The sequence below is a fragment of the Scomber japonicus genome, chromosome 22, assembly GCF_027409825.1.
Source record: "Scomber japonicus isolate fScoJap1 chromosome 22, fScoJap1.pri, whole genome shotgun sequence".
NCBI classification, from domain to species: Eukaryota; Metazoa; Chordata; class Actinopteri; order Scombriformes; family Scombridae; genus Scomber; species Scomber japonicus.
The window spans coordinates 5,095,952-5,111,215 of NC_070599.1; the positions used below are offsets into that span (position 1 = coordinate 5,095,952).

The 15,264-nt window shown below is 38.5% G+C and overlaps 1 protein-coding gene across 1 annotated transcript in view; it reads left to right on the plus strand.

The window, feature by feature from the left end:
* The window catches only part of ank2b (ankyrin 2b, neuronal), a 189,409-nt gene that overhangs the window by 126,642 nt on the left and 47,503 nt on the right, over positions 1–15,264 (plus strand). Inside the window, exons 5-15 of the mRNA XM_053343933.1 lie at positions 107–205; positions 1,355–1,540; positions 5,082–5,105; positions 7,264–7,362; positions 8,548–8,646; positions 9,289–9,387; positions 10,454–10,651; positions 10,757–10,855; positions 11,992–12,090; positions 12,239–12,337; positions 12,443–12,640. Of these exons, the coding sequence (XP_053199908.1) occupies positions 107–205; positions 1,355–1,540; positions 5,082–5,105; positions 7,264–7,362; positions 8,548–8,646; positions 9,289–9,387; positions 10,454–10,651; positions 10,757–10,855; positions 11,992–12,090; positions 12,239–12,337; positions 12,443–12,640 (1,299 nt within the window). The remainder of the gene's footprint in view (positions 1–106; positions 206–1,354; positions 1,541–5,081; positions 5,106–7,263; positions 7,363–8,547; positions 8,647–9,288; positions 9,388–10,453; positions 10,652–10,756; positions 10,856–11,991; positions 12,091–12,238; positions 12,338–12,442; positions 12,641–15,264) is intronic.

Below are 15,264 nucleotides of genomic sequence, written 5' to 3' on the forward strand. Positions count from 1 at the left end.
CCTCTTTAAAAGTCATTGACAACAGCACTCTTGACAACTCTTGTGTTACACATCACTAATCACGTTCGAGAGCCAGGGTTTATATGTAACTTTTTGTTTGCTGCAGAATGGATTCACTCCACTGTACATGGCTGCCCAGGAGAATCATCTGGATGTGGTGCGATACCTATTAGAGAATGGAGGCAACCAGAGCACTGCTACAGAGGTGAGAGCAGTGTGTGTGTGTGTGTGCATGGGACAGTTTTTGAAATTTAGAAGATGACCACATAGGACTCTACTATGTCATCATGCAGCTAATTAGAATCTGTCCCAGAAAGCTTGTGTATGCTTACCACAACTTGGATATTTTTAGTCAAGGGGCAATAAGAGAAAATAGTAAAGTAATGATTAAAATGTGGAAATGTTCAGAAATGTCAAAAGAATGTTTTCTGCGGCTTGATGGCTAAAGATCGATGACATGTAACTGCAATCACTTTGGTTCAAGTCCGCCTCAGAACCTTTGTCATGACAAAAGGGTTTGTGATTAGAAGTTATGGTCTGTCAGGATCTCCCCTCCTACAGGTCATAAATCCCAACACTCCCCATACACTTCCTACAGCACTTAATCACTTGTTCTTGCAAGTAGTTTTTAAAGACATCTTCCTTTCCCTTTCCTTTCCAATCTCCTCTTCCTTCCTTCCTTCCTTCCTTCCTTCCTGTATTTACTGCAGAGGCTAGGCTATTAAGTGTGCTTTAATATTTTTTATAGATATTTTAATTTCCGCTCCTGTTTTAATTGCTTCGGTTTTTAATTGATGTTCCATTGAATTGATTAATTCCTGTTGATGCAAACTCAATGATTCCTCCATGTTTACCTGCTGTCTTGATACATACAGTATGATGTAAAAATGTACATTTTCACAGCACTAATTCTATCAATGAAACAACAGTTATTTCCATTTGCTGCTGTTAACCTATTGTCAATGAAGCTTCCTGCACAGACGTTTTGCATTAAAACCATCTAGCTAAACAGCCTCTCCTGGACCACTTTTGATTTAAATGTAATATAATAACATTTAAATATGCAGTTTTTCACTGACAGTAGCTTAAGGGCAACCCAAACAAAAGCAAAGAAGAAGCAACTAGAAATAACTACTGAAAGAAAACAGTATTTATGATAAATAACAAGTTGTACTGATGGATTTAGTGCTATAGAAATGTACATTAATGTTGAATTCACAGCCTGAGCCACTATAAAATAGGCAATTCCAACCCCAATCAATGCGTTTCATGTTGGCTATATCCTTGAGATGTACTTAATCCTTTCAACCTTTCCTCTCATCCACCCTCTCCTCTCTTCTTTTTACTCAACCAGGATGGCTTCACCCCTCTGGCCATCGCCCTTCAGCAGGGCCACAACCAGGTGGTGTCCATTTTACTGGAGAATGATACTAAAGGAAAGGTCCGCCTGCCTGCCTTGCATATTGCGGCCCGCAAGGATGACACAAAGTCAGCCGCCCTGCTTCTTCAGAACGACCACAACGCTGATGTCCAGTCGAAGGTATGTCAACGGCACCGTTAGCGTTGGGGTGTGCATGTATGGAAGCTAATGTGTCGCTACGTGTTTGTGCTAGTGTCTGTACTGTGGTTATAATAACTTTTGTGAAGCTAAAAAAAGGAATCTTAGGTAGGATTTACTGATATTTGACGTACAGAATGCAGTAGGTAACACATTGAAAACCAGTCAAGATTTCATGTAAACTTTTAAGCATACTAACACCGAGGTTGTATATAGACTCTTTCAGTGGAAAGACCTTGTTGACATCTGCCAATAAAATGTGATATGTATCTGGATAAATGATCCTGACAGTCTTCAACCAACCTGATCAGTCTTTTCATTATATCCTATCTACATAATGACACGGTCTCAATTTTCTTGCTCAGTATGCAGGGCAGGCATGTAGGTGGAAAGCTGGCAACAAACAATTACCTAGAGTATGATATCACAGTAGAAGAGTGTGGACTATTTATGTGTGGGCTGAGCTGTAGTTGTAGTATCGGCTTTACTGCCAGTAGTGATGGAGTTTCAGCCCACAGTAATAAACTTTATTTATGTAGTACCTTGCTTAACAAAGTGCTTCACGAAAGGATAAGAATTTAAAAGTGTTTTAAGAAAAGGTTTAAAAGCAGTGATAGATTTAGCAAAGTTAAATCTCAGCAGCTACCTTGTTCCATCATAGTCACTGATGGAACCAGTAGCTTTTAGTCACGAGTCCCCTTTCCATTAAGGAAGTTCCAGATGAAATTTAGGAGGCGGGAACTTCACAGGAACGTCCTCTCACTTGGTCCTCTCAGCCGTTGTGACTTCGTTGCTGAGTAGGACCTTGATAGGACCAACTGGATTCTGGAGGTGACGTAATCATTCTGCAACAGTTTCGATCGTAGCGTAATCGTTTTATTTTGGTGCTTTCTGTTGATATGGAGACACACACCAACAGTCACAGCCCAGTAAAATTAACCCGAAGTTCCCCAGATGGAAACGCCCCTATGGATCAACTCTCAATGGGAACTGAAAACATTGTCAACTCAGTCGTGACTCAGTTGTATATCAGGAACCCTAACCCTGACCAGGACCACCATGTATCCCACACCTGAACCATTCAAAGGCAACCTAGAGCAGAAGCAGATCAGTAAAAGGTCTTATTACTGTGTTTTCTTACTGTCAGTTGTAATGGCTTAGGAAGGCAGTCACTCCACTCAAGATAGCGCCGCCAGATCAGACTGTTATGAAAGGTAAAACAATTCATACTTTGGCAAGGTTCAAAGACTTGTTGGAAGAAGAACGGGATCAGACAAAACAGAATGCAGTATTTCCCAAAAGCTGACTACTTTTATGTGGGGGACATTTAAATAAGAATAGCTGGTCCACTTTAAAGGTCAGTAATTAGTATCTTACAAAAACTATCAGGAACACACAGTAAAGATTCCTAACAACATCTGACTGACTCTGGAGGTGTTTTGGAAGATGGGACGCCTCACTTTATTACACTGTGTTTCATTTATTGCAAATGTTCCTTCTATTCAGATCAAATATCCAGATACCAATCACCAATCAGGTGTGAACAGAGTCCATGTATCAATCAAAATATATATGTATGATATAGATTATGACAGAAGATCACTAACTTGTCATGATTTATTTTCCCCCTGAAGCTGGTATTGTGTTGGTGTTTCCATCTGTCTGTCTGTGCACCTTTCTATTTCTCTCTTCCTCTCTTTCTCTCTATCTCTCTTTCGTTGAGTGTCTCTGTGCCTGCCGTGTCACTCCTGGTCCTGCCACTAACTGGGTCTCTCTCCTTCTTTTTTTCCTTTCTCTCTTTTAAATGCTTCTTCTCACACACTTCCCCCCATCATCCCCTCGCTGCACCGGTGTCTAAGTGTAGCACTGTCCACTGCATGGAGTGTGCCACTGTCTGCAGGTTGTATGGTGGTGTTATTAAAGGCTGCATGCAACCTATTGTGGGGGTAGGGGGGTGGATGGATGGGGTGGTGGTGGTTATATTTAAGATACAATTACCTGTTGATGTTAGAGGAATAATTTACGGTTGTGACTGTTTCTTTGATACCGAATAGTGGCTTTAAGTGACGTGGCTAGAGTGACAACGATGAAAATGAACTCCTGAATGTTAACTATTTCTTCTACAGCTACTATATATTGACAAAAGACTAATTATGTTGTAATGTAGCAAAACACTACTATGGGTATATGCTTGTATTCAGTGTAATGCCATTTGTGGTTTAGCTGATGCGATGCAGTCCATCTCAATATGACTCATAAGAAAAACTCAGAGGAGAACTGCTATGAATGGAAAAGAAAAAAGAAGTCCAAGTGTTGGAAACACAAGCAGTTATAACAAACTCCTAGGTTTTCCAAGAGAAAATAAGGCAAACGATTAAATTATTATCTTTCGGTTGTTGACGTACTTAACCTAGATTTACGCACATATTGTTTTTTTGTGTTTAGATAACCTAGCTGTTAGCTTGTTTACAACCTGTCTGGTCGTCTCACTGCTTGGGTTTCTTACCCCCAAAATAACCACAGCAAATGTCACCATTTCCTGAAATCCCAAAGCTGAAAGGAATAAGACCCAGAAGACCCATTTGTGACATGTCAGAATGTAGTAGAGAGTAGAGAATAGTTGTCAAGCTAGCACACTATCAGTCACACAACGATGGCTAACATTAGCCTCCATAAGCTGCTGGTCACACTAGAGAAAGTAAGGCTGTAGAAGCAAAACCCCTTAGTGTACTGAATTGAACAGGGATTCATTTTATTCTTTACGAGTTCAACTTCTTCATTTTAAAGAGGAAGCATTGCATTTTTTCTTTTCTTTCAAAACTTACACAGTCTGACTTTAATGACACTCTGGGGAATAGTTTGGCAATTGGAAAGAAGTGGAAAGTTTTCCCCAAAATGTTAATTACTAAGCTGGCTCATTTTACTGATGTAACATGACATGATTTTCTAGTGAAGAGTCTCAAACTTTAAACTTTGCTATTGTAACTCGGATACATCGTTAAGAATAGTGAAGCTTGTAGTGCTGAACTGATTTGTTAAAAAGAAGTTTATATAATAGATTGAATTGGTTACAGTTATGATAATCAGTGAATTAAAGCTATTCATAAGATAAAGTCATTAATCAAGCAAAAATGTTGAACATCCATTAGTTCTAGCTTTGAGTCTTTTTGGGATTTGGACTGTTGGTTGGACATCACTCAGGCTTTGGGCTGATTTTATTATTAGTAGTACTTTCTGACATTTTACAGACTAACAACTGATCGATTAATCTAAGGAATTCTGGACAAATTGATCTAAATTGAAACCAATCATTAGTTTCAGTTTAACCTCTGTATGAACTTGATATCGGCTACATTGGGAAATCGCATTAAAGACAAGTGACCCACCCCAGCCACGTCACTTGCCAGTATACATGGGACTTTACAGCTGCCTCTGAGCTGCTGTGCATCCGCCTACAGCTCAGTAATGTGTCAAACAAGTCTAACTGAACCGATCTTTCCCTCCCTCATCCCTCCTGCTTCAGATGATGGTCAATAGGACTACTGAGGTATACACACGCTCCTTTAATTCTCCACAACTTCACTATAGGGGCCCATCTCTTTATTTCTCTTTACTTTCTATACCACCTTTATTTCTTTCACTTCCACAGCACTGCATGGTGTAAACAGAATAATTTTATTCATTTTACAGTTTCTACAGTTTCTGTTGGCTTGGTATAGTAAGAGGTCAACATGCACGGCTGACAGGAATGGCCATGCTACTGCCGTCTGTGTTCTGCACTCCAGCACACACAGTCCTACACACAGTCTGCTTTGCTTTAATATTTGGCTTTGTTTTGTTTTTTTCATTCATACTCTGTCTGGGTGCATTTTCATCCTTTTTTAAACGTTTATATGATCTGAAAAAGCCTTTTATTTTTGTCATAAGTGACCCTCAGTACATTTAGAAATATCTCTAAACAACATCATGATTGAGATGTTCATTTTAAATGATAACATTTCCCCCCTTCAAGGTTTTGATTTGATGGATACTGTGCTGATGCATTTTTGGAACAGCTATGAATGTATATTGTCTTAATGTCTTGTTATTCTGTCTATTTATGTTGTGTTGCATGATTTAAAGATGCATTATGAAATTACTTTACTTATGAACCAGTAATGGGTAAATAATTGCCAATATTAGGTTTCACTGCTCCTATATAGAAGAAAAGGAATGCCAAAATTAAAATCAAATAATAAAATGAAATCAAAATTTAATTTTCCATGCTTGTGTAGAAATATTTTTTAAAATTTAAATTAATCTATTTTTTACATGAAGGTTAAAAACTAATTTGAATTTTAAGAGAAGTGGGAGGCTTAATTTAATAATATACTGTATATTAATACATCTCAAGACACTAATAGTAAATTGAAATACTTGGAGGGAGCTTAAATGGAAAATAATAACAATTTCCTGTTAGACATTTCAGATAATGGCATAGTAGGGCCGGACCACCTCAGAAAAGAAGTGCAAAAGGAAATGTGGGCCACTAATTGTCATGCTCACATTCTCATGCTATCAAAACTCAAAGAGTGTCCCGTTATGATTTGGTTCAATGTAAATTCTATGGAATTTTAATTTAAATTTGGGCTGAAATTATACTCAAACAAAGCAAAAGTAATTTTTTTTAATTTAGTTTTGTTATTCATCATGTGCACATGTCTGGAAAATTAAATTTCAAATTGATGAAATGATTTAATTTTAATATCTTCAGTTTTGGTCTCCCATACTACAGCTTCCTAATTAAGTATATCAAATGCATGCTCTTCTATAGAAGATTAATTACAAATTACTTGTCTATTACTTTAACTCTTTTATTAATACATACAGTGTTAGTAAATAATGGCATGAGAAAGCATTAAAATATAATACCTGCTTGGTCAAAGACTTAGCATTGAATAGCATGTTGCATCCACGCTACCTTAATTTGCACCATTCAAAGCTTTTTGACTGTGTAAAGTTTTTAAACCATCACGTTAGTCACTGTATTCTTCACAATTTTGTAAACAACTTTTTCACATTAAATCGGACCAACACTTACAGAATGGCAAGGTAAGGCAAGAATTTCACAACTCCTAAAACCTGCTCTGCAATCTCTAACTTTTCTCATATACTTCTCATTTCTAACTCTAATACTTCTATGACGTACAGTTAACATAGTGCACTTTGGTGTTGATCAGAAACGTACCTTTCTCATTATGTGCCTCATTTTACTATAATTTGACAATGTTGATTTTTGATAGTTACTGTAATATCGTTTGTCTATTTTCATGTCAATTTGATCTGTGTGTACTGTACGTCTCTATGTTTTGCTTTTTTCATTTCCAAATGGTTTTGGAAAGCCTAGGAAAGGCCTTCTTTATTTTTATTTCTGTGATTTAAAACCTGCATGGAAGTGATATGGGTTTAATTGTGTTTTTGGGGGGGTTGTGTGTATGGGTGCTATATATTCTGACATTATTTTTTAACTGTTTTTTTTTCAGTGATATTTTCACTTTCTTTCATTTCAGTTGACTTTTCTTTCACTTGTCATGCTTGATGTGACTTGCTGCATGCTGGGAAGACTAGAGGTCAAGAATCACAGGTCAAAGTTTAAGGACATAAATGAAAGGCTAACATCTGACCTCTCTCCTCCTCTCTGTCTCTCTCTCCTGTCTTTCTTCCAGAGTGGATTCACCCCCCTGCATATCGCTGCCCACTATGGTAACGTCAATGTGGCCACGCTGCTGCTGAACCGAGGGGCAGCAGTTGACTTCACAGCAAGGGTACGATACAGTAATGAAATCAATGGAAATAATATACAGCACACATGCATATGAACATTTTTGGACCTGTATGTCCCTATTACATCACTGGCGCCACTGAGTTCTAATTCTCAGTGGCTCCACTAGTGTTATACTGAGGCTCTCTATAACATCAGTATTTTACTGTAGCTCTGTGAATCACTGGAAGTCTGCTGTATGTCAATGACATCATTGGAGTAGCCGTAAGAATTATGTTTATTTTTGACAAATCTATAACGTACAATTTACAAATGCCAAAGTTCAGTGCCGGTGCAGGAATGCAGTGTGTCCTTTTATGAGTGTCCTCTCTAAATGTGACTTATGTTTTGACAAAGCCTGCAAACACAAGCAAAACCAAAGGCTATATTTTCTCTGGCTGCTTGTGTTTGCTAAAGGTGCAGTATAGTAAGCTGAAACTGAAGCACATTTGAATTACACAGTCAGCAAATCTAAAGTTCTCAGTTCACTTCTTCCCTTTGCTCTCCCCTCATCTTTTACTCCTGAGTCTGTATTTTGGTTCCAATATCTACAAGCACACACACACACACACACACACACACACACACACATACACACACACATACACACACACACACACACACACATACACACACACACACACACACACACACACACACCCCTCTTCCAGTGAGGCTTTGTCTTTTAATGGATCAAAAAAAAACCTATGGAGAGTTGTTTGAACTGATGCTGTGAAAAGACCAGGCTTAAACTGCAGACAAGGTGTCTTTCCACATACCAGCGACCCCCTTTCCATCTCCTGTCTCGCTCCCCGCTTATTCAACAATCCAAAATATTACCTTTCATCTCTGGTTAGACCACTTCAAATGTGAATTTTGTCTCTTTCATCAATTTGATCCTTAAAACACAGTCAGATGTAGATAAAAATAGCTCTTTTTCTCCTCACCCTCACAAAACCAAGCATTTTGAAGTATTTTTTTTAATATATATTTTGATGTTTATTTACTTATAAGAACTCACTTTTAATTGTTTTTAATATAAGATGGCTATTTTTATTTTGTATTATGTTTGGAACTAATTTGAATACCAGGTGTCTGTTTACCATAAACCAAGTTGTACCATTTAAGCAATACTCACAGTGTATATGTAAATATATTTAACTAAAACCTGCGTTTTCCCTCCATACAGAATGGGATTACTCCCCTACACGTGGCCTCCAAGCGTGGCAACACTAACATGGTTCGCCTGTTATTGGACCGCGGCTCTCAGATTGACGCTAAAACAAGGGTGAGTGAACAGAACCAATAATGTGTAATTACTTGTAATTACATTGGCAGTAACAACAAATGGCTAGCCACTTACTATAATCACCATTAGACACAGCAGATGTGGATGTGAGCCAGTCACTTTTTTTTTTTTTTTAAGGTTTTTTTTTCAGTTCAGTTTGATCCCAGTGGGTCAGTGGATTAAATTCAGTATCAGTGCCAGCTATCAGTCAACGCAGTCAATTTATTAGCTGTATTGGATTCTGACAAACAACAAACAACATCCAGCCTGGCTTAGTCACTGAATACATCTGTACAAAGGGAATTACTACTTAAAAATGAAAAGCTATGTTGATACTAGTAAAGTAAAATGCGTGTGAATAAAAATGACAATATTAGTTTGTTCCTGGTTGATTTTAATTAGGGTCTTGTAGTGTAGAAATAATATGCTGTAGCAGTTAAATCCTATTCTTCCACTTTGCCCATAACAATGAGCTAACCTCAATTATTCTAATCAAGTTATGACTTTGATATGCAAGGTCATTGTCACTTCATTACTGTGTCTATTAATATACATACATGTTATATGACTATGAATATGTATTTGTGTGTGTGTGTGTGTGTGTGTGTGTGTGTGTGTGTGTGTGTGTGTGTGTTTCCATAGGACGGGCTAACTCCCCTCCACTGTGCGGCTCGGAGTGGACACGATACAGCTGTGGAGTTGTTGCTGGAGAGAGGAGCACCCTTGCTGGCCAGGACCAAGGTGTGTTACTGCTCCATCTGTGGAACACTGTCCATTCACATTGTAGTTTTTCATCTTGTTTTCTCTGAAGAAAGTGGACTCTCCCCATGCCTTTTTATTTCTAGCATTTCACCATTTATATTGATTCAGATCTGGGTAGATTGACAGTAGCTGTGGACAGAAGAGGTGTTCCCTATACACAGTCAATGAAATAGAACCACTATACATAACATGACTATTATCAAAAAAAAGCTGCTTATGCTTGAATCTCTTCATGGTGTGGTCACAAACTACTTTTAACCCAAACAGCAGGACATTTTGGGAAATAAGCTAGTTGAGAAGATATCTATGCTATGCTATTCTATCAGATGCATCAATTCTAGAAACAGCGATGTATAAACAAGACATAGTGCCTTTAAAAGTGTTGAGTTGTTACTTTTTTATCAAGAAATCTCAGGTGACTGCTGGATGTATCGTTCAGTTTGCCTTTTCTCAAGGCATATTTTGGCACTTCTGATAAAGCTAGCATATCTCTGTTCCCTGTAGCTTCTCCTACTTTCAGTCTCTTTGCTAAGCTAGGCTAAAAATGTCCCAAACCAAATATATCTCTGTGTTGTACCAAAGATCTTGTTTGAACCTCATCAAAACAGCATGCTCTCTGTCAGAGGTATTTAATATCAGAAAACACTATAAAGCTGTGTCAGTTCTTTTTTTGTTGGACATAACATACGTTGGACATAAATAGGCTAGCAGTTACCTATTGACATATCTAGCAGACACAGAGCAACATTAGCATTCATTTGAGGTCATGATTGTGTCCACCTGACAAATATAAGACTAAAATCTACTCTCCTTTTGGTTTCTTTCAACTCCTGGGAAAAATATATATCTTTAGCTGCTAAATGCTTTATTAACCTAGTTGCTAACTAGCTGTTTTTTGTTCATATATAAAAAACTCACTCACACCCTAAACAGATTTTTCTTTAATGAGAGGGTTCTTTCAATCATTATGTACACACAATGATGTAAGAAGCTGTAGAGTTATATTTACAGTACGTTCTTTCGTTTTTCTTCTTTCTTTTCTCAGAACGGTCTGTCTCCTCTCCACATGGCGGCACAAGGCGACCACGTGGAATGTGTCAAACACCTTCTGCATCACAAAGCGCCTGTGGATGATGTCACATTGGACTACCTGACAGCGTTACATGTGGCGGCACACTGCGGCCACTACAGAGTCACCAAACTGTTGTTGGACAAGAGGGCCAACCCCAACGCCAGAGCACTGGTATGACACAAAGATATCCTTTCACTTTAAATCTGTTGGAGAATTGAAATATAATAAAATAAGGACATACAACAATCAGTATTTTTGTACTACATTTCTCCACAGAATGGCTTCACTCCGCTGCACATAGCCTGTAAGAAGAACCGCGTGAAAGTGATGGAGCTGCTGGTGAAATATGGAGCCTCTATCCAGGCCATCACTGAGGTATTTAACACCCCTGACTGAAAGAGGATCCACAAAAATGTTAAGGGTTTCATTGAATCTACTGCGACACCCAGATGTGTGGTGGTCGTCTATGTCTGGCTTTACCACACAGAGTGATATCAGAGATGACACGTACAGTAGATAGTACTTAAAGTCTAATATCCCTCTGACACTACTAACCTACTCTATTGTCCTGATAGTTTATGTTTGCTGTGTTAGCAATGCTATACAATATTCATATTGTTGAAACAGTAAACACCTCTAGACTCTGAATCTGTACACACATACTGTACACACTTAGATAATGATTTCCAATAGTACCTTTCTGGCAAGAAGATTTAAAATGTCATTGCTAAAGTTTTTTCATATACAGAGCTAAAGCCAAGCAAAGACCATGCAGGCCTCGGTGAATGACAACTGTAGCTACAAGTGACAATTAGTCATGTTTAAATATTAAAACCAGCAATGATTGTTAGCAAAATGACCGGATAGCAATAACTAGCTAAAGTTTGCTAACATTAGCGAACATTAGCAGCCATAAGCTACTAGCCACCAAATAAGGCTGTGGCAGAATAGCGCTCGAGTGTACTGAATTAAACAAGGGTGCATTTGATTGCTTATGAATTCAACATTTATTTGTTAAGAGAAGTGTTGTGCTATTTATTTTTTCAAAAGTTACATACTGTAACTTTACAAATGTATTACACAACTGTGGGTGGCTAACTTAAAAGAAGTTTGACAAGGTTTCTGCATTAGTCACCATGTTTAAATGGTGCAATTCAGTTGAGAAAAGGTTGATGTTGACGTAGAAATTAAATAATTAGACTCTTATACAGCCTGTTTAAAGCCTGGATAGGTTACATGATGGTAAGATTTAAGATCAACTCTGTTCTTTTTGTTAATACCTCAGCATACTTAGTGCCTTTTCTTTTCTTTTAAGTCTGCTCACAGTTCTTTTCTCAGCTTCTGAATAGTGCTTCCTATCCATTCTGTTGCCAACTCTTGCTGTCCAGAAATCACTATGAATTGCCAGATGACATCATGTACTTTTTTTCTTACTAATACATGAAATCTTTCAATGTTGGACATGATATTTGATCCTATTGTTCCTCCTTTACCTCTCCTCCTGTCTCCAGTCTGGTTTGACTCCCATCCATGTGGCAGCCTTCATGGGTCACCTGAACATCGTGCTGCTGCTGCTCCAGAACGGAGCCTCGCCAGATGTCAGCAACATTGTGAGTGATGGCACATGAGCCAATCAGAAAGAGAGAAGGGAAATAATGTGATAATGCATTCTCAAGTAATTGTGTGTGATGTGTTAAATATTTTAATAATACGTGGGTTGACCCTGCTGATTGATATGATGCTGTATGTTGTGTGCAGCGTGGAGAAACAGCATTACACATGGCAGCCAGGGCGGGGCAGGTGGAGGTAGTCAGATGTCTGCTGAGGAACGGAGCCATGGTGGACGCCAGGGCTCGGGTGAGATCACTGAATGATGTCATCAGAAAGAGCATCAACTCATTTTGTTGGATAAGCTTCTATTTCCTGTGAAAAGTGCTCATTCTTCTACTGTGTCCTTTTCAGGAGGACCAGACTCCCCTCCACATCGCCTCACGTCTGGGGAAAACAGAGATTGTCCAGCTGCTGCTGCAACACATGGCCCATCCTGATGCTGCCACAACCAATGGCTACACCCCCTTACACATCTCAGCCAGAGAGGGACAGGTGGAGACAGCCTCTGTCCTGCTAGAGGCTGGGGCTTCACACTCACTGGCCACCAAGGTGGGTGGAGGAGCCTTGTCATCTTTAAACATGATTATTAAACATCATAGGAATATGTATAAAAACTGGAAAAACAACTACAGCTTGAAAAACTGTCTCTTGAATTTGAATGTACAATTTCTAAGTAGGTTCAACAGTCACATTTTAGAACATCAGTCTTCCACCTCAGTTATAAACATCTGGTTAATGTCCATCTAATTTAAGCTATCTGTCATTGGGGTGCCCTAACTGAACAACAATGCTTCTTTCTGTAGGGTTGAAAGCTAGCTTAATGCCTGCCTTTTACCAAAGAGCATGGTACAGTAAATTCTAAAGCATAGTGTAACAGTAGCATGAGTATATACAATCAGTAACGTCGGTAACACAACAAATCAATCTAAAGTTATCTAAATCGTTAGCTAAAAAGGTCAAAGCTCCAGCAACACTTGTAATATACAGCAAAAACTGTATTGTTAGGTCTAACAGCTTAGTTGTTGCTGAAACTTTGACCTTTTTAGACTTGCTTTCCTTCTCTGTGCACTCAGTATGTGAAGTAGTGCCAGAAAGTGAGCTAACGTTAGCCACTACGAGCTACTGGTCATACCAGACCAAGTGAGGGTGTAGCAGCAAAACTCTTCAGTGTTTTCAATTTGTGGGAGGACAATTGTATTATTTCTATAAATAAATGTACATAGTCTGGTTTCATTTAGCATTTTAATGTTAGATTTCAGTTGATGCCCATGTCAAAATGGCAGTTGTTTAGATAGTGGTGGAGGAATTTGGTTACTATAGTGACAAATGTTTTATATGGTTCATTATATAGCAGATAACAGTAGGATGAAATCATTTGTTTTCTATGTCAGCGACAGTTAGGGTATGTAAGGGTATTTATGTAGGTATGATGTAATGACAGTTCCTACAAAAAAACAGCCAAATCAATTGAAAGTTATACATACAGTAGGCCTGTCGCAATAATTATTGACTTATCATACATTAATGTAATTATTGACGTCATCATATCTATATATGCATTTATCATATGGTACATGGACATGACCTTGATCTTTTTTTGACCTCAGTATTGCCACACTTGACATTAGCTGCTAAGAGTCTATTCATGTCACATTGACTAAACAAGTAGTGTCCTCCATTCCTCACTGTGTACGTCCTGTTCCCAACCATAATGGCAGTCTGTATTTTTACAGAAGTGCAGCCTCTCCAATCCCATCCCCCACCCCCCATTCCATTAATATATTATTATATTATGTGGTATAAAATTATCTTCAAATAACAATAATATCATTTATTGCGATTATTTCGGAGACAATATATCGTCCAATAAAGTAGTTACCGTGACAGGTCTACTAATACACCAAAAATGTACAGTGAACAAAAGTTTGCAATACTCACTACTGTATTTATATTACAAGGTGTACAGATGAATGGAGAGACTGGGGGAAATGTGTCTTTAAGTGTAAATACACTCAAAGTCAAGATGACATTGTGGCTTCTACTGGAGCATCAGATAAAGAGGTTACAGTGTTACAGTAGCTGCATGTTTCTGTCTACGTGACCCACTTCTGATGAAAGATTGATGGGACTGTAAAGCTGCTGCTCTCCTCTGAAATGTGCATGAAGACTGTACGCAATCAAGTGATTCATCATCATCATCATCACCGTAGAGGTCTTTACTGGAGGAGTCTGCACAGTCAGGACATTCACTTTGCATCCACTTTAGGACAGATTAGTCCTTTAATTAATTCATACGGTATGGAGGGTCGGACAAAGCGCCTTCTGATGTGTCCGTCACGGATCAGTGATTCCGCTCTCTCCCTTCTCACTCTTGAGGTCTCTTTCCCTGTCTTTTCTCTGGGGAGGGTTGTGAAGGGTGTGGCTGTTGCTACGGAAACCAAAGCAGGGAAAGTTGTTGTCATGCAGTAACACAAGTGTAACATCATCTATCCATCCCAGATTATGTGTTTAATTTGTTTTTTTCTCAGTCTTAAAAGACCCTCCCCCCTCTTTCTCCATCCGTCCCTTCTTTATCGTCTCCCTTCTGTTTGTGTAGATACCTCTCAGATCAGATATAATCCAGGGTTTGACAAACAAAGGACTGCTCCCTCCATGGGCAGGGCTGGGTCGTAAACACACTGGTCATGTGGTTTCTGTCAGCTCCGGTCTGGTTCACTGTTTCAAAATAGTTACAAGTGCGCCCTCTGGAGGCTGCACTGTGAAAGTTAGAATACTCTGATTTGTGGTTTTGATGTCAAGTTCAACTGTATCAGCATGTGAACAGATTAGGTGTTCTTAATGATTTTTATGTCACCAACAAAACAGACACCAGGCATTAAACTCAAGGGAACAGTCTCCACAGGTTATAAAAGACTTAGATAACAGTGTTTATAGTGAGCTATTACTTATTATCCATTCAGAAGCTTTTAATCCCACATGAAACCACTGTTGTATTTTTGACACTTTCTAAAATTAATATAACCTTTAATTCATTCATTTTACATTATTATTATTTATTTTAGACCTTTACAAATCAGTGTTTACTCTTGTAAGATTGCTGGCAGCTGTTTTGATTCTTTCAGCCAATCACATGCTGTGATATTGGAAGGCATAATGGTGAAGATATTTTATCA